The sequence below is a fragment of the Pyrus communis genome, chromosome 15 (assembly GCF_963583255.1).
Source record: "Pyrus communis chromosome 15, drPyrComm1.1, whole genome shotgun sequence".
Lineage (NCBI taxonomy): Eukaryota > Viridiplantae > Streptophyta > Magnoliopsida > Rosales > Rosaceae > Pyrus > Pyrus communis.
The window spans coordinates 18,631,740-18,652,921 of record NC_084817.1 but is presented as its reverse complement, the minus strand read 5'-3'; the positions used below and the strand labels follow the sequence as shown (position 1 = coordinate 18,652,921).

General features: G+C 34.8%; 1 protein-coding gene across 1 annotated transcript; it reads right to left on the bottom strand.

The window, feature by feature from the left end:
* Nucleotides 1–10,353: 10,353 nt before the first annotated feature.
* On the bottom strand, nucleotides 10,354–15,115 carry LOC137717733 (probable protein phosphatase 2C 10). Its single transcript, XM_068457196.1, has 6 exons — nucleotides 14,909–15,115; nucleotides 14,584–14,755; nucleotides 13,581–13,814; nucleotides 13,206–13,482; nucleotides 11,026–11,180; nucleotides 10,354–10,870 (listed from the first exon to the last, which is right to left on the bottom strand). The coding sequence occupies exons 2-6, from the start codon at nucleotides 14,620–14,622 to the stop codon at nucleotides 10,730–10,732; spliced, it is 846 nt and encodes a 281-aa protein (XP_068313297.1). The 5' UTR covers nucleotides 14,623–14,755; nucleotides 14,909–15,115; the 3' UTR covers nucleotides 10,354–10,729.
* Nucleotides 15,116–21,182: the final 6,067 nt, after the last annotated feature.

Below are 21,182 nucleotides of genomic sequence, written 5' to 3'. Positions count from 1 at the left end.
GAAGATAGCCGGAGCCAAAAGGGAAGGAGCACAACAATGAGCGATCTCTCAATCTTAGAGAGCAACGTCGTAAGACGGTGCGAGAGAGAGAGTGAGTCGTGAGGGACCTGAGGGTTTTCTATTAGGATTATTGAAATTACACAAAAGTCCTCAATAACAGGTGTTAACGACGTGGTTAATGGGTTTCGCAGGCACCCAAAATGACCAGTTATTTAATGGGTGATTTGTGGGTTAACCCGTTAACCACCCAACTCGTTTATCACTCACTCGAATACTAATTTTAATGGGTCGGGTTGAGTTGAGTTAACGGGTCCGGTGGAAAATGACAGGTCTAATTGTAGACTGATATTACGGTGTATTAGCCCTCATGACCTGGCAAACGGTTTCGTGCCATGTTTGTGTCTTTTTACTATCAACATAGGAAAATGATCATCTTTTGATTCTTTTGTGGAGGGATCCAAGGGATCAATTAATCATGTCTGTTTATCGTACATCGTGCGGTTAGAAATCATTTTAAATTTGAAATTTAAGAATATAAATAGTACCTAACGAAAACTGATCGCACAATGTACTATGAATAGACATGATTGATTGATCCTCCAGATCCCCACAAAGAGGATCCGGAGAGGATCCTTTTCCATCAACACATATCATCTTAATGATTTATGTCATGTTTATTTTTTTATTTTTGAACAAATAATTATTTATGTCATGTTAAACATGTATTTTAACGAATTTTAAATTCAAACCCAATCCATTGAAATAAACGGGTCACTCAATCCATTTTATCCGTTAAAGATAGTATTTTATTACTTCAATAAATAATCAAAAGAAAATCTTCACACTAAATTACTAAACTTTAAATGAATTCAAAAGCTCTCTTTGATTCCGAAATACAACTATAATTATTTCACATCTATATGCCACATAAATCAAGGGAGAGACTAATAGGGCTAAAACTTTAGTTTAATGGGTTACTCATGGGTAACCTGAATTAACCTGTTATTTAATGGGGCTTAACATGTTGTCTTGATAAAATCCCTTGACGCGGTAAGCCTCAATCCAAAACTTATTTCTTTCGTTTCATTTCGTGTCAGATTAACAGGTCGTGATTGTCAGGTCTGATAGGAGTGTATTTATGCGACTTTGTTATCTTATTTCTTTGCAGTTACTTCGTTAATTTCTATTTATTTTGGTAATTTATGTTAATTTCGTATTACTGCAGGTCCAATTGGTAAAGACAACAATAAATGGCCAAATGGAGCAATGTGGAGCAGTTTTGGACTTGGATTGGATAGAATGCGTGGAGAGCATATGGGCTTAGGAAATACACAATCTTATCCAACCTTATCCAAACTTATCTCATCTTATCCAGTCTTATCTTATCTTATCTAATCTTATCCAACATTATCTCATCTTATTTCCAGCTGCAAAAGGAATCCTTATCACATTCTAAAAAATTCCCATTTGATTATAGGGGGAGACTGGTGCTGCATGTTTTATTAAAAGCTTGTGCCACAACCTGCAAGGGCTAGAGAAGAAGGAGAGTGTCGTGTCTACCATTCATCCATTGAAGTTGTTGTAATTTTCAGAGTTCTTTTTATCTTTGTTTTAAGTTTCAATGTTTATTTTAGATTGCTTTTCTATTATGATGAACATGTGTAACTAAGTTTCTTTTTAGCTAGAGGTGAATTCGAAACCATGATCATATGTTTTATATAAATTGATTACATCCAGTTATTGTTTCGTAAAACATGAATGCGATTTACTTATCTGCTTTATAGAGAACTTATTATTGTATGTTTATTAAGGGTGCATACTTAGTTTGCATGCAGGGATTTGATGCTAGAATATAAGGGAATTTCACATAATCATTACGAACTTATATTTGCAAGTAGTAAAAGTCACTAGTCATGATTGAGTTAAGTTAATTCTTGGCAGAAGTATCATGCTTTTCATAGTTACGAATGCTTTGTCAATGCTTATTATTTTCACAGAACTTAATGATCTTTGAGATGTATCTCTATCATGCTTTTCATAGTTAGGGAACTTGAGAAGAATAATTTGGTTGCGTCATTGAGTCCAATTCAATGAACCTAGGAAAATCTGAGAGTTAATTTGTGCAGTTCACAGTTAATTTGGGGCATTGTCATTCATGGTTTATAGAAATAATAACTGGAAATCGATTTGTATGCATATGTTTCATGTGTGGAGAACAATCCTCTAGCTAGCCTCTCACCTATATCTCGTACAAGACCTAATTCATTTGCTGCAATTTACTTTATTTTTGTTAAAATTCGTCCAAAAATCCCCCCTCTTTGTTTTGTTGTTAGTTTAACTTAGTTTTCAGTTTTATAAGTTTAATTTGTGTTAATTAGCATTCGTTCTAATCCCCGGAATAGAACGATCCCTACTTACTCCTACTATGATTGCATAATTTATAGGGTTTAATTTGTGTGTTAGTTTTTATCACATCAAGACCTACTTTATACCGCGTATTTTAATATTGATATGACCTTCCCCCTTCTTTTGTATATAACGATACACTACACTAAAAGGGTGGATGAATAAATTTTGAACTTGGATAACCATTTCAATTTTAGTTTCATTTTTCTGAAAATTTAAAGTGGTTATAAAATATGAAAACTGAAAACAAAATGGCTATTAACCGACCCCTTAATGCATCTCTAAAAGAGATGTCAAATCTTACGAGGAGATGCCACTGTGCATTTTTGACATAAAAATTCTTCCAATTAAAGTGTTATTTGTTAACTGGATTTAAAGCATTTGTGATTAGGAGTCAAATTTGATTAGTTTAATGGTAGGTCCCTTATGCCACTTGGTACTATGATCTAGTGATTTTCTTCTTCACATGTAAGTGAGAGATCTTAGGTTAGATTTTCACCAAAGGCGAATTTGAATCGCATTATTGCTAGCCTATTGTGAGGTTAAGCCCACTCCCACCCCCTTAATGTAGATTGATAACAGTACTACAAGTATCAAGAAATTACCAGCGAAAAGGAAGAAATGCATAAATGAAAGAAGAAGGAAGATAGAATTGTAGAGAGAGAGAAAGCTATGAATTTCGGTGTATATTTCACTAACTGAATTGCAATGATAGTTTACACACTTTATATAGCTCACTAATTATCTTGCACTGTAAGCTATTAGCCATAACAACTCTAACTAACTGTCACATCAGCTAGATATCTAATTGTTTTGCCATATCAGCATAACTAGCCTTTGGACAATACTACACTTCAATCGATATCAGTCAATATCCTTCAATCTGAACTTGGGTTACCAAGTTGAAGATTATAACCGTGTTTGACAAATGAAGGACCATGTAACCCCTTGGTTAATATATATGCAGACTGATCTTTAGTAGGTATGGGATTATTGACAAGAAAGACAATATATCCAATCATAGATCTTTGAGTATTCAAGCCTGCAGCCCAATCTGAGTCTGAGAAAGCATTAAGAGTTGGTTCTGCATCTGATGAGTACACAATACCATACTTCAATATCCTTTGGAGTTACCTCAATATTTGTTTCACGACCCCAAGATGAATATATGTTGGTGTTTTCATAAATTGACGCACTGAATTTACTACAAATGAAATATCTGGCCTAGTGAAAGTCAAATATTGCAAGGATCCCACTATACTTCTGTAAAATGTAGGATCATTATGAGGAATTGTTTCTGTCACTAGCAATGAATTATGTGGTTTGCATGGTATTGAAGCAAGTTTGTAAGAATCCATACCAGCTTTATGAATTAAGTCTTTGATATACTTTGATTGATTGACAAAGATATCACCATTTGACTGATATGTAATCTGAAGGCCCAGAAAATAGGTAAGTTTTCCTAGATCCTTTAGATCAAACACCTCAGACAACTCATGAATAACCTGATGTACTTTGACAGAGTTGGAACCTGTCAAGATGATGTCATCAACATAAAGAAGAAGTACGATAATATCAGTCCCATCTTTCTTCATAAACAAGCTTGTATTAGACATAGAGGCACAGAATCCCATAGCACTCAAATAGCTTGTAAATTTAGAATTCCATGCCCTTGGTGCTTGTTTAAGGCCATATAGGGATTTGATGAGTTTACAAACATGATTAGGATATGTAGAATCAATAAAACCCTAAGGTTGTTTCATATAAACTTCCTCCTGCAAATCACCATGTAGAAATGCATTCTTAATGTTTAACTGTTTTAATTCCCAATGATTCATTGCAGCTACTGCAAGAATAATTCGTATTGTGGTATGCCTAACAATCGGGCTAAATGTATCAGAATAATCAACTCCATACTCCTGAGAGAACCCTTGAGCAACCAACCTAGCTTTGTATCTGAAAACACTGCCATCAGGATTCTTTTTCACCTTGTAGACCCATTTACTTCCAACAATCAACCTATCAGTTGGAGGTGGCACTAATATCCAAGTACTTTGTGCCCTGAAAGAATCATATTATTCTTGCATAACAATCTGCCAATGTGGTACACTTGTAGCTTTTCAAAACCTAGATGGTTCTGTGGTATCAGAAATCTCAGTGACAAATGAATAACCACTAGAGAATGGTTCATCTTCAGTAAGGTGTAAATTTTTTGACTCTAGAAAAGTTGCTAGATAAGTAGCATAATTCTGTCTTTCAATAACCCCACTTTTCAACCTTGTAACCATTGAATGATGAGGAACTGGATTTGTAGTTGATGCATGAGTTTCAGAAATTGCATTCAATTAAGGTGAGAAATGAAAAATTACCTCTAATTGAGAACTATGATAGACAGGCATCAAAGGTGATTCATTTGTTGTAGGAGTAGAGTGATGGTGATAGGAAGTTGATGCTGAAGATGGTTGTTGCATATTTAAATCACTAATAAGTGAAACTGCCATATTCCCAATATCAGATTCTTGCTGCTTATGTGAAGATTGTCGTTGATAAGTAGTCTTTGTTAAATATTCACTCTGTAATTCCTGAATTGGAACACTGTTTGATTGTGGTACTTGATTTTGAATTGCAGGAATTGGCATTTGAATCACAATAGTATTAATTCTTGCATTCTGTGACTGTGTAGAAATATTGGAATCTTGAACTGATGCAGTTCTATATGGAAATTCATCTTCATTATGAACTGCATATCTTGATAGAATCAACCTTTTACTTTCCAAATCATAATAGATAGCTCTTTTATATCCCAAAGCATAACCAAGGAAAACACATTTGGAAGATCTAGCTTGAAGCTTATTCACAGTGTATGGTCTCAAAAGAGGATAAATTGCAGTTCCAAAAACTTTGAAATTATGAATCTCTGGAACTTTACCAAATAAAAGCTAATATGGAGATTTCAAATCCAAGCATTTAGATGGCATTCTATTGATTAATAATATTGCATGAGAGCAAGCATGATACCAAAACCTTTGTGGCAAGCTTGCCTTAGTCAATAGCGTAATTGTAGTCTCTATGACATGTCTATGTCTCAATTCAGTAATTCCATTTTGCTGAGGAGTATGTGGGCGTGAAACCATGTGTGTAATACCCTTTCTTGCTAAGAATTCCTTAAACTCTCTACTCATATATTCACCTCCTCCGTTAAATTGAAAACTTTTAATTGAAGCATTAAATTGAGTAAACACAAATGCTACAAACTTAACAAAGATTGGAAATGCATATGATTTATTGATCATAGGAAATATCCACATGTATCGTGAAAATTCATATACAAATGTGATGTAGTATTTATACCATTCTACAGACTGTGTTGGAGATGGTCCCCATATATCAGAGTGGACTTTCTCAAACAAAAAACTGGCTCTATTACATCTAACAGAAACCACTTGTCTACACATCTTCCCTTTAATACAAGAGGAACATACAGTTTGACATGAATCTTTATTAACTGGAATATCAGCACTCTTCAGCATTGAAGTCAACACTTCTTTAGATGGATGGCCTAGCCATTTATGCCACATTGCAGTTCTCACTTTCTGTCCCAAGAATGCGGCACATCTACTTAAGTTTGCAACAAAAGAATTAGCAAACACATTTACTAGAATCTTGAAGATTTCCCTACCATCACTCCTTCCTTGGTACAAAATCACCCTTGTTGCCTTGTCCTGTATAAAGAAATCCACATCATCACAAATAAACCAGCATCCATTATCTTTGCATAATTTCTTCACAGAAAGAAGATTCACAATTATTTGAGGCACATATAGAACATTATGCAATATTAAGGCATTATAAGGAGTAATAATGGAAGTAGAACCAATATGCTTGACTGCCAAACCTTCACTGTCTCCAATTGTAATTTTCTCATCTCCATTGTAAGGATTGACTTGAGATAAGGCATTGACATTTGCTGTCATATGGTGTGTAACACCAATGTCTAAGATCCATGCATCACCATTAGAAAAACTATGTCTGTTGTACTGTGGTGGACCTTGACCACTACGAGTCTATGCAGTCATTACAGTTAGAGATGGTGGTGGTGGACTTCCCTGGTAAGTGAAATTATTTCGATGGTAGCATTCAAGAGCAATATACCTTTTTTCCACAAATCTGACAGATGATGAACCCTGTGTTTCTAGTATCAGCCCTATGATAACAATTGGCAACAGTGTGTCATATTCTAGAACATATATGACACTCAGGTGAAATACCAAACCTATAATTTGTATTACTATTCCAATTATTACCTTTCTGAAACCTATTTCCAGAAAAAGTACCATTTCTAGAGAAATTACCACTCCATGACTACAAACTCTTCCCATTCCCAGAGTGATTACCATTAGTGTTTCCATTAACATTCCTATTACCAAAGTTGCTCGAAAAAGGTCTTCAAGTATTGTTATTGCTCCCAGTATACTTCTTGTTACCTCTAGAGAAATTAGGCTTGTGAAAAGACTTGCTAGCATTCCCTATGAAACCAAAATCACCTTGAAATCCGGATTGATAACCATGTGGTTGCTCTCCTTCATAACCATCTTGAGATCTTTGGGAATTAGAACTCTCACCAGTTTCAAAACTATTGTAACTACCTGAAAACCCATTAGAATCGGATCCTTCTCTTTGAACATACATTGCTGCCATAGAAGTGCTCATAGATTTCATTCTTGACTCAATACTCGATTCTACTCCAAGAAGTTGAGCTCGCAGATAATTATATGAAATAGTTGAATCCCGAGCAAGTATGATAGTTTTGATCATTTCAAATTCAAGTGGTAATCCAAACAAGACAACTATAAGAAATTCATTCTCAGTAATCTTTTCTCCAACAGATACAAGTTGATCTCTGATAGCCTTGACTCGTAACAGAAATTTATTTATCGATTCCCCACCTTTCTGAATGGTGTGAAATTCACTTTCCAATTGATTAATTCGCACCATGGAAATTGATGCAAACCTTTCTAGTAAACGGGTTTATGCCTCATAAGAAGTCTTGCAACCAATAATATGCTCCATAGCATCATCAGACAAAGTAGCTATGAGCAAACTCAGCAACGCCAAATCTTTCTTTACCCAATCTTTGTAAGCCGAAGCAACCTTTTTTGTAACTCCTATCTCTGTATTGATCTCAATTTTTGGAGGACATGGTGCATCTCCCGTGAAATGATAAAAAATATCATAACCTTTAAGAACTGACTAAAATTGAAAACTCTATTTAACAAATTTGTCATCTTGTAATCTCACTGTGAGCATACCAAGTAACCCTTCAATCTTTACAGTATAATCTGTCATTTGAATACAATCGCAACTAGTTTTGATCACACAATACTTGTTCTTAACAGAAAGCTGTGTTCTTAAATATCATGAACCAAACTACAAATTTCTCAAGAAACAGCTCTTTGGCCATCGGCCTTTTTCGAGTAAAAAATTAACAATCTTCAACAATTCTTATACAACTTTAACAATTTTGGCTATTGGCCTTGTATCTTTCATAAAATGGCTATCGGGCTTTCAATCTTGAACATAAATGACAGACATTTGATACCGAAGCATTAAAGTAAACAGTTGGCGTGCACATAAAAATTAGAAGCATAGAACCTAATATACACTGCAATCTTGATCATGAACGATCAAGAACTTCAATTAACCAGCAAAGAACCTTCGATCGACCAAAAGGAATCGCACAGCGGAATCAGCATCGAGGATCAACGGGCTCGTGATACCATGATAATAGTACTACAGGTATTAAGAAATTACCAATGAAAATGAAGAAATGCAGAAATGAAAGAAGAAGGAAGAGAGAATTGTAGAGAGAGAAAAAGCTATGAATTTTGGTGTATATTTCACTAATTGAAATGCAATGACAGCTTACACACTTTATATAGCTCATTAGCCATCTTGCACTGTAAGCTATTAGCCCCAAAAACTCTAACTAATTGCCACGTAAGTTAGATATCTAATTGTTTTGCCATATCAGCATAACTAGTCTTTGGACAATACTACCCTTCAATCGATATCAATCAATATAGATAACATCATTTATTAAAAAATAAATAAATAATAAATGGTAGGTCCCTTATTCCACTACCTTCCAACCAATAAAAGTTTGATTTTAACATTTTTTTTTAATAAATACAACCAATTAAAGTTCAACATTAAAGAAATAATATTTGACAATTTGGTTGGAGAAACACAAAAATTTACATAAGACTTCAGATTGCCACATTAGCCATCAATTGTATTTGGACTATTATATAATTTGATATTTTCATTGGACATGTTAAATAATAAGACTAAAAGACATCAAGGTATTCTTTAGTGGAGATCTAATATAAGATGTGGCAGTTAAGTCATTTGACTCCTTATTTTCTTACTGCCTTTTTGTACAACAAACAAAGATAAAGTCAAATATATTTAATTTATCATGGGTTCCATTGACAACTAATATGATGACAAAAAAAAAAAACTAATATGATGAAAACTAGAATCAATTTTAATTATTTTTGAATAGTTAATATAACTATGAGTCCAATATATTAATAAAATAAATATTTGACACATCCATTAAAAATGAAGAAAATTTGATATTTAATCAATTGGTCACATCAATCATCAAATAAAATTATATTATATTCAACATATCATTTGAAGATTGTCTTAATTGCGAAGTCTTTTTTTTTTTTTGGAATTAGAACCTAACACCTCAATGAAGAGGAATATCATTGGACAATATTACTAAGAGTCACCTCTTAGTATAAATAGGAACATACATAAGATTTATGGATACCATCGTATTTGTCCCCTACCTGTTTGCCAAAGATGCATACATAAAGGAATTTCATACATTTCAAGTTCCATACGAGCCCATGTGGAACCTAAATGTAGAAGATGTGTGTCTTGTGTGGACATATCTAAGATGAATAATGCTAGGGAGATTAAATTTGTAACTAAATTTTGCAAACTAAATGACATGGATGTTGATGGCTGAATTTTTATTTACGTGTTGATTAACATGCTTATTTCTTATTGGTGACACATTATTTAGTTCACAAATTTAACCTACAAATTTAATTTACCTAGCATTACTCATCTAAGAATTCTCAAAATCTAGGAGAGTTGTCATGACATTCTTCCAAATTCTATAGCACAAAGATATATTCTGTTGGCTTTAAGGGAGTACAAAGATACATTCTCTCCCCTCCTATTTTCATCCCCTTCCTTCCCCTCCTCTCACATATTGTTTTTTGTCTTATTATCTCTATAAAATAATCAATATAAGATGTTGAAGTGGCTAAACCGTAACCGTTCAAATAGGATGGGAGGGAAGGAAAGAGAGATTAGGAGGGGAGAGAATCCTCCTCCGGCTTTAAGTGGGTTAAACGTCTTGGATTATCTAACAACTTTATTGAAGGAGATTATCAAGTTATTATGGAAATGACAAATGTTTGCACCCCTTTTGAGAGCTTTCAATGTCCGAAAAATTTATCATGTTTACTGAGAAGCAAACTTTGTTGCTTACGCTCAACCAAACTATGGACTCACTTTTACTAATCTTTGTATTTGATTTTGTAATTTTCCCATGGTAGTATGAACGTTTGTGCAAGAGTAGGCAGATGTAGCTCAAAGGGGAGCTTCTTTGTCGCCAAAATGACCGTTCACCGCCACTTGTAAGTGAGAAATCACGGGTTCAACGCCCCTGAATGACGGTTTTGAAACCAATCTATTGTTGACTTATTATATGGCTTGATCCCAACCCCACCGGCTGCCTTCAATATCGTTGTATTAAATCAACTTACCATGAAAGGGGAAGGAGAAGAATCCCAGTACCCCAGCTAAGATGAGCGTTCAATGGTAGGCAAATTTCACAATTCCATAGAGTAAATGGGATAAACCTGGTCCAAAACAAAATGCATTCCTCCAATCACAAACAGAAGTACGTCCACGTCATCGCACAGCCACGTTTGCTCATTTGTGTAAAGTAGAAGGCCATATACACATCAGACTAATTCACCTTCTCAAAGAATTCAAACAATATCAAAACACCAAACATAAAAATAAGAAGCATAAATTTACACTGACAAGCATCCCACTATTTCTCTCTTCCTTTTTCTTTCGCCATTTCCCTCTGCAGAAATTCGCTGTACCGGAACCCCCCGAACCAGGTAAGTATTCGTTGTTGTGTAATCCATTCATAAATCACCCTTGCATATGAAGAAACTTCAATTATTCCTATATAATGCACCCAGAAAGCAATACGGTTTTACTGGTATCATCCCCTCAGTCTAACAACAACGCATGAAATATCATCTTTACTGTCTCTTTTCAGTGCTTCAGCGGTTAGTTGCTTTGCCGCCTTCAGAGGGTCTTTAGTCCTTCTTGCCATATTAACTACCTCTTGATTCTCCATGACCTGGATTGTCACAGAAATAAGTCATTGCTAAGAGACTTTTCAATTTTATCTTGTTGCTATGAAACTAAAGCATGCAGTGTTTAGGCGAATTCCTCCTGCCTTTTCTAGAGTGCACAATGCACCAAGAAGAAGAAGGATCAGGTAAAATGATTCACCTTCCAAAGACCATCACTGGCAAGGATTAGAACATCAGTACTATTGTCTACGTAGACATCTTGTATGTCGGGATCCGATCGCAAATGTGACTTGAGGCTTTTGTCTCCAAAAGCACGAGAAACTGCCAGCTGCCCATTGACTCTAGGGACATCTCCTGCAAAGAAAAGGGTTCAATAGATGTCAGTTCAACGAAAGACTTAACATAAGCTCAATTGCAACCTCGTGTTACAGCAATAAATACCAATGCGCTTAATATTCATTAACAGAAAAGGTTCATAACAGGCTGATGTAACTTAGAGCTGCATCAGACAAGTATTTCAAAGACTTAATCTCTTTCGCACAGATGGCAAACTAATATTAAGGTAAAAAAGAATCAAGTCATGAAGGACAAACTGAAAGCTTTCCCATAACCATAGGGTTACACCAGAGCTCAGCTTTAAGTCCTAACCTTTTTGCATTGGTAATGGACAAGTTAACGGGACATATTCAAGAAGATATCCCTGGTGTATGCTTTTCGCAGATCATATAGTGTTGATAGTTGAAACACAGGAGGGGGTAAATGCGAAGCTTAACCTTTGGGGGAAGTGTTGGAAGCTAAAGGTTTTCTTCTAAGTAGGTCAAAGACGAGTATATGGAGTGCAAGTTCAGTGGCGGCCCAAATGAGGTAGGGGTGAGGATTGGAGATCAGGAAGTACCAAAGAGTGAACATTTTTGTTAGCTTGGATCTTACAAAATAACGGAGAATTAGATGGAGATCCCAACCATAGAATATGATGGATGAAGTGGAAGAGTCCATTGGGTGTGTTGCGCGATCGTCATATGCCACTAAAGCTCAAGGGAAAATTTTATATTACGATAAGACCCGTGATGCTTTATGGCATGAAATGTTGGGCGGCCAAATAGCAACACATGCAAAAAAATGAGTGTAGCGGAGATGAAAATGCTTCGTTGGATATGTGGGCATACGAGAAATGATAGGAATAAGAACGAGGATATCCAGGGTAAAGTATGAGTTGCCGCAATTAAAGATAAGATTAGAGAAAATCGGTTGAGAAGGTTTAGACATGTGAACCGAAGACCCACAGATGCTCCGTTTAGAAGATGCGACTATGAGACGGAGGCTCAGGGCAAAAGAGGTAAAGGAAGACCTAGGAAGACTTTGAAAGAGACTACAAGAAAAGATATGGATTACTTGGAGCTAACGGAAGACTTGGCGCAAAACCGTGTGCAGTGGTATTCTATGATTCATATAGCCGACCCCATTTAGTGGAATAAGGCTTTGTTGTTGTCGTTGTTGTTTAATTGGAACTTGTGAGTTTTTCACCACCTTGTGGCATACAAGTGTTCTATTACTGTAATAACCACGTCTATACACAAACAAACAAACAAACAAATGAACAAGCAAACGAAAGTATAACGTTCTAGGCTAAAATGAAAGCAAGGATTGCATTAAACCACAATTGAAAAGTGTCCTAATGAGAGAGAAATATTGCAGGAAATGAGTAAAAAATGTAAAGCATCTCAAGTACCGTAAAGATAGAAAATAATGCAGGGGATGATTATAACCTATAAAACACTGAAAGGACACAATAACAGTTTTTCTAGAAGATGTTTAAACATCACAGTTGAACAACCAACAGTACAAGATGTCTTTCACTGGTTGTGTTTCGATAGTTAAATTTGAACAGAGAAATCTTGATTTTGTTGCTTCAAGAATTTCATTACTTCAGAACATATAGGAAGAGTTGGTGCATTTGAAAGTCATCCTACCTACTTCTAAGCTCGGATGCACAATAACATTGGACAAGCAAGATGTCCATATTGCTGAGACAATTCCAAAGAAACAAAGTATCTACATTTACAAAGATGTTATTTTCTTGCAAACAAAATAGTCCATCGTATTGCTTCTATCTATTTGGTGGAAGAACTCATCAACAATTTTAACTGTAATGCAAGGAGGTGAAAAGAGTCGTTGGAGTTTACAACTAAGGGAAGAACCTTGCAGCATAAAACTAGAATGCATACCATATATGAAATGATGAAGAACAATTTAAAATGAAAGTAGTGAAGATTGACAACTCATTCCTTCATGAAAAACCAGCAATGTCCATTCAATTAGTTACATCTATATGAGTATTTACACATTGCTGAACATTTTAGACATTGGTGCTGTAAATACCTGGCATGTTAGAGACAAAGCCACCTTTGTTTTCAATGCTGCCTCGTTCGTTGTTGGGCTCATGATCTATAGACATCTGTACTGCCAGACCTGCCCTTGAAAGAACTGCCCGTGAATCTCCAACATTTGCCACCAATAACCGCCGACCGTTTACCAATATTGCAGTAACAGCAGTAGACCCGCCACGCCCCAAGTCAGAACTATGTGAAAGAATTGCCTGGTCTGTCCTCTCATAGGCTTTTGAGATAGATCTGTTAGGATCAACCCAAAACTCTTCCTAGAATAGTTACATGAGAAGTGTAAGATAGCGTCATTCCACTTAAATGCACCTAAACAAGACCAATAGATGAAACTATCTGAAATTAGTAGCAATACCTCCTTCAGGATATTTGAAAATAAATGCTTCTGTAGGTATGCAGGCACATTATCCCCCAAATGGCCATCATAAATAGCAAACAATCCTAACTCATGTCCCTGGATCTGAACAAACTTAGCAACATGATAATCCTCCATTGGATGATTTGCTTTTCCTTTTACCAGGCTGAAGCCATACTTTATTATACCATCATTGTTTCTTCCCTTACCAGAGCCAGATGAATGGCCCCCATACTGCACAGAAAAATTAACATAATACAACCTCAATCTTGTGCATCAGGGACGGGAAATATTCAAAAAGAAACAACTATTTTCGATTCTGTTTCTCAGAAAACTGAAAAACTTTCAGTTCCTAATCCATTTAGCGGGGATAGATTTGAATATTAGTTTCAAGCGCGCAGGCTAGCATAGAAGAAAATTGAACTTAAATCTATTTTTTTACAATTTATTTTCCCTTCATAAGCTTCTTTTAACAACAATGAAACATAACTCTAGTCTCTGCCTATAGAGTATAAAACAACATACTTATACTAACTGCACCAGACCGACAACAGCAGCCACTTAGATACATGTTGATTCGGTTTTTAACGGCCCTAAAGTTTTAGTTATTCAGAACATCAGCTGCAGCTACAAAAATTATCAGTCAACTAGAACCCGAAAAGCAGTTCAATTTACCCAATATTCCATAGCAATCCATTAAGAGCAGCCCAGAAAACCAAAATACACAAAACAATCGATCGAAAAGCATGCATGAAGGATCATGGTCCCTCTAAAGTCCCAAAAAGAGTCTATCAATCCATCTCACCATAATAACACAGAATTTTCACATCTACCCAAAATCTAACAAAAATCCTACTAGAAAACAAAGTACATGAAAAAAAAATAGAAGTCAACCGGATTCAACATGGTCCCAGAAAATAATTGAAACCCATGATTCATAAGACTTATGATTGAGCAAATAAACACCAAAAAAGAGAAATAGAAAGTGCAGAAAAATGATTACCTGAGAGCGGGAAGAACTAAAACAGCATAACCAATCCATAAAACAGAAAGAAAAAAAAGGAAGTAAACTGGAGCTAAATCTGCAGCATCCACCACTTGTAATCACCTCCAATCCAAATTCCAAACCAAACCCACCTCCAAAACCACAAACAAAAATTGCCAAGATTCTCAAACTGCACGATCAGACCCGAATTCAATCAGTATAAACAGACCAACCAAAAACCCTTTTCAGAAAATATATAGATAAATAAACATCCGTAAAACCCATAAAAAAATCTTAAAAACGAGTAAAATCAGAAGGTGGGTGTCCTAGATTTTGGTCATACCCATCCAATCAAAGGTAGAAATTGCTTGGCGGTCTCTTATTTGCCGGTGGTGGCTGCTTTTCCTTTTCTTCTTCTTCTTTGTTATGACTTCGTACACACAAGATAATAAAAACAGAATGGTGATGATGACGAGTTATAAAGAAAATATAAATAAAAGGGAGAACATTTCAACCTTTTCTTCTTCCAAAAAAAAAAAATAAATATTTTTTTTTAAAAAATTGTTTTTCTTGGGAAGTTTTGTGGCAGTCCTAGGAATTGTGTTTGATGATTTATAACCGCTGTCGTGGGAGTTTGGGAATTGATATTAATTAATTAATTAATTGTGTTTTTTATTTTAATTTAATTTAATTTAATATTGTGAAAGGTCTTAAAGGAAACTGGGAAAAGGCTGCCATAAAAGACTTGTTGGCTGTTGACTTTTGCTGCCTGCCCCGCCTGCTTCCCTTCCGTCTACTCTTTCTCTCTCCATCTCTTTCTCTCTCTCTCTAGTCTGTTTCTTCGTAGACTGCTTTTTCGTAATTTTAGCTTTTTTTTTTTTTACACACGCGGTTTTGTACTTTTCTTTTTTCTTGATATTCAACAGGGACACGCGCTTTTGTATTTCAGAATTTGGTACGAAATATTTGTACCTGAGTATTAATAATAAATAGGAAATTTTGACCAATAAATATGTTATTTATATAGCTATAGGTAAAACCTAAACAACAATTAAATTAGACCAAATAACTTGGTTATTTAATTCACAATTTACTTGGAGGAATTTAATCTTTACAATTGAATATAAATATTATTATTTTAGTATTAACACCTAATTCGATTTACTTTTATTTATTTATTAAAAACTACAAGTGTTTAGTAAATGCAAAATATCCTAGTTATTTTAAAAATAATGGTCTCCGCACAACAGTTTTTAGAACAGTATGTATGTTGATTTTAAAAGCTATTTTAATAAAAAGTAGAGCTGAGCTTTTAATGAATATTTTTAATTTCTATATTACACTCATTAATTTAAAAAATAACATTATTTATCCTTGCAGACACATTTTATCGTAGAGAACAATGTGACTACTAGTACTTAGTACTTACCACTACAAACTCTAACATCTTACAACACCATTGCCATTACCACCACCTTTGTTGTCACCACCACCACCATCACAACTGCCACTATTATCGTTGCCTCCACCGCCACCACCACACCACCACCATCGCGGTTGTTGTTGCACATACCACTATTATTACCTCTGCAGCATAACCACCACACCCCTTTATTGGCACCACCACCACCACCACCATCACAATCATTGTCATCGTCACCATTGTCGTTGTCATCGCTCACACTATAATTTATCAAACATTCAATTACTTTATTTTTCAGTTGATTATTTTTAAAACATAACAAAAGAATTTTTTTTCAAAAAAAAATACAGCACCCCAAACTGCCTTATATAGAAGATCAACATAATTTTTTAATAATTACTAAAAGCCAATTTTGATTTTGGTCTTGGTCAATGGGGGTGCATTTATTATTTAAGTCCAGGCCAATAAGAAATGCCACATAGGTTTCACCCGCATAAAGGGTTAGGAAAATAAATTTTCTGCCCTTAATAATATTATTGAGACTTAAATTGAACTTGCGCGTCCTTGAAGCCTTGATCAAACTCTACTTTGTAGTTTTTAGTTATAGTTATATGGATTCTGACTATACGTTAATTTTTTTTATGCATTTGTTAATTTGCTTTTTAAACTTGTAAGGTGTCGTGAATCTCCTATAAAGTTTAACTTTCGCTAAATTTCTCATGAAGTTTTATAATTATCCAAATTCATTCTACCGTTTGATTTTCAAAATTTTCAACTAACATTTCGTCCATTTTTTCAAGCATTGTCTACTTTCGGAAACTTATAAGGCCAAACAATTCTGTTCTCTGACTCATAATTAATTTTAAGCAAACAAATGGGAGAAAAGGTAGAATTGGTTGCTGGTATGGGTGTTACTAAGGGACAACATGACTACTTTTTTTACTCCCAAGTCTCTCATTGGACAACACGTGACGAAGATGAACAAGATGTTGGATAAAAAATTCTAAAACCTAACCGCGGACGAATTTGGTTAATTATAAAAATTCAGAGGTGTAACTAGCTAAAACAGAGAAATTAATCAGATTTTACAAATTCGGAGAGAAAGTCGAGGAATACTTCTTTTCTTTTTAAGTGAACTATGTTATTGCATGTCCACCAAACAAAATAGGGTGTGGCGTGGGTATGTTAGGTGAGCATACAGAGACTTGGTTATATACAAATTAAGGCAAATATTGTTTAATATTCTTATAAAAAATATTGTTTGAATGCAGAAGGGTTATGCCTTTTGGCAGAAGAAAGAACCTTTTGACCAATATATTCTCCACTAGACCTGTTTTGAGAGATAAGGAAATTCCACCCAACTGGACACACAGGTCAATGGTTAAGACTTTGCATTAGCATCCATCCAAATCATATATATACCATTCATTCATTGACACAGTAGAGCTTCTGCAGTTAAAGAAGCTAATCACTTTTAGAGACTAAAGAATCTCTACAATTTTGTGCTGAGGGATCACAAAATTGTTTTCGAAAAACAAAATTTCACAATCTTTTACTTCACGTTTTTGCTGACCACTTCAAAAACAGCTCATTTTGTCTTCGGCTGAAAACAAATTTAAGGCCTAAACAAAATTAAGGATACATAAATTAGGTTTGGACATCTAAAGCTGATTTTTACGACAAAACTATCCGAATAAGAAGGAAAGCTATTAGAATAAAACTGTCTAATTCTAAATTGGTTCTAAAAAACACTACCCGCTAGTAGAGCGGTGGGCTGGAGTCAAGGTAAATTTAAGTAAATTTATTATATATATCATATAAATAAGTGTCTGTTTACACTAAAAAAGAACTATACTTGTTTTGAAAATTTAGGAAACTAAATGCAAAATAGAAGTATGAATAAAATGCAAAATAAGAAAACATAGACTATAAAATACTACAGTTTTATTAAATTTATTATACAACATATTTATTTAAAGGATATTTAGCCAAAGATCAATAAAATCTTTATTAATTAGCCATATATTAATGTCCAAATTTTTTTTTTGACATAATCAATGAAATATTTATAATAACTATACATAAATCAATGAAGCATTGCCACATAGGTTTAAGTTAGTTAGAAAATAACCATTATGCTCTTCTCATTTTATTTTATTCCATTCCTTATCCCCTCCCCTTTCTCGTCCTTATTTATGTGATTCTCTCCCAATTTTCATGTCTTTCTCTTCCCTTCTATCTTTTCACCCTCCTGTTTATCTCTCCTCTCCCTGCCTCTCTATCTCTCTTTCTCTCTCCTCCCCCAAACCCAAATATATACTTTGACTAATCTCAATACTGCGAAACTTTCCCAATACCAAACACAATGGCGAGAGAAAAGAAAGGAATTCCAAGTGTTAGTGTTTCTACAATGGCTTTTATGAAGTGCTTTACATCATGTCATGCTTTTACTATAAATACACTTAGTGATGATGTGGAGATTTATGAAATTATGGTGGCATAATCATACATATTATATGTGTTTATCATGCATGCTTATACTAGTGTCTATAATAATCGTTTAGGTTAGGATCAGCTTCATGTGTATGTTCACATCGAATTGTTAACTTATGCTCACATTAGATACATTGGAGGTATCAGCCTAGGACTTGTATGTGACGCACTTAGCGTCAACTTCACGTGTATGTAATAGTCAAGGTTCTAAAAGACGCTAGTCGCTAGTCGGGCGACGAGCTGGGGCCTAGCGCCTAGGCGGACTAGGCGGATTTAAGTAAATCTATTATATTTCGTGTAAATAAATGTCTGTTTATACTTAAAATATGTATAATTTCATTATAAACTATAAGATAGAATGACATATATAACATGAAGTATTGGAACATAATGAAAACATGGGGAACAAGCATATAATGTGTGTTCATTTAACTATTCAATAAGTCTCTTAAAATTTATTGAAAAAAATAAAATACAAAATGAAAATTATCTATTTTTTGTCTAAGTGAGTCGCAACCTAAGTGGGTGCCTCATCAAGTCTAGGTACCCTTTCTTAATTTTCAAACACCTAGGCATTAACCGGGACGGTGGCTAGTCGCCTAGCGCCTAGGTGGGGATTTTTAGAACAGTGGTACTAGTCGAGTGTGGATTATCACACCCAGCCTATTCATGTAGCTACTTTTTGAATGGACTTGTGTGTATGCATTTTTTATGAGCACCTTGTATTACATTATTAAGATATTTGTGATTTATCCGTATCCTTAGCGTAACTGCTTTTACAATATATATTGGCCTTGACTTTTCATCCTTATTTGTAGTATAATTTGGAAACTATACAAGTTTAAGCGAGGGGTTACTATGTTACGAAAAGCAAAGGTTTTTAGTAAATCATTTTTTCCCAACTCACACTTGTTGTTATGCGCTCCTCTAGGCTTAGAAGTTGAATTATGTGGCGAACAAGAGATCACTGGTGGTTTTGACATCAGTTTCACTTAATGTAGGAAAATTATTTCCTGTTAGTTTGTATAATATTCATCCTACCTAGGGTATGAATATTCTCATTTTTGCTGCACTTTTTAGCTGTGCTCTAACACTGCATGTATTGTAATAAGGGTTCACCCTACACTTCACACTTTCACTCTCACTTTAGTTTAGTTCTAGACTTTGGTTTTAATTTAATCGTACTTTTTACACATCATTTGCATGTGGCTTCGTCACCTTCCAGGTCTTGGTCAACATATCTCAATTTTGGTATCTATTTGGATACCCAGGTCACATGGTGTGTCGTGTATATATTCATCATGAATAAACGATATTAGATCTGATTGATATTTTATAGAAAGTAGATAAATTAAAAAAATGGACAATTTCAATTATGATATTTGTACTGTAAAGATAGGTATTCGTAATGTGGTGAACCCTACGGGGTAGATGCAAGTATTTCCGTTCAATTTTGCCTTTACAAGGAGACCAATGAAGAAAAAATTTTGGATAGTAGTTTTGGTCTTAGTCGAAGATCAAAATGTTTTTAATAGGCTTATGTTAGAAGATGTAGTGTTTATTGACCCACAACGAAATAGGTAAATTATTTATTGACCACTAAAACCAAATTTCCATGTTTTTAATTTGGTACAACAAGAGATTTCGATTAAGAACATAATAGTCCAACCATAATTAAGTTGTTGAAACGTAATGCTAGTGGCTTTTACTATAATGTTGAACACTTTAATTTTTAATACTTGTCTTAAGAGGGCAACTTATATGGAATAGAACGTTAGAATGGTGGTGAACCCATTTATATAAGTTCTTTCCTCGTTTTAGGGTCATTTGCATTGGTTGTACCGTTGGATTTGGATTTTAGTTGATTAGTATTGTAGGTACATTTACACTCATAGTTGTATCAAAATTCACTATAACATTCGAGTCTAATGGAGAAACAAACCTTATTCCAAGACAAATTAACGTTAAACTTTTCCTTTTGGTTTGTGAGCAAGATACATAAGCAGAAGAAAAGACGAAACTATTGCCCAATTAGAGTTTAGAACAAAAAAAAAAGGGACTATGGAGCTTGATAGGTAAGTGATGAGATGAAGCACATGTGCTGCAGTAAGTAGGGGTATGCATGATTCTATTACATTGATTTTAAAGAGCTAACTACAACATAATTGGCACAGTTCAGCTGTAACAAAAATCATTGAGAAACTGAACCAAACCAAGCTGATTTTGATCAATTTGATTTGGGCGGTCTTGCTGAACCAAACGATCTTTTTTAGTAAAGGTTGCCTTAACCAACTGTGCAATCCACCACTTGCCATCAGACCATCTTTAAACTTTAACTTGTCATCAAACTTCAAAAATCTAAACTAAAAGGGAGGAGAGGAAAGAGGGAGGGAGGGAGGAGAGTGGGGTGTTCCTTATGGTATCTTTTTCTTAAGTCTTTTAGAGCTGGCCGTCTCTCTCCTCTGTTGTAGAGAGCTTTAGTTTTCCCCAGTTTTGTTGCTAGGCTGTTTTGTCGATCCCTTAGTTGTCTAGGGGCTTCATATCGACCTTTTTGGATTGGATATTGTTTGATTTACTTTGTTTGATCATTTTGGATGTGCATGTTGGTGGCTCTATGGTGTCGATCTGGTAGATCTTTCAGGTTAAACTAATTAAGGAAGATGCAGATCTGATAGGAGCATATTTATGCGACTTTGTTAGC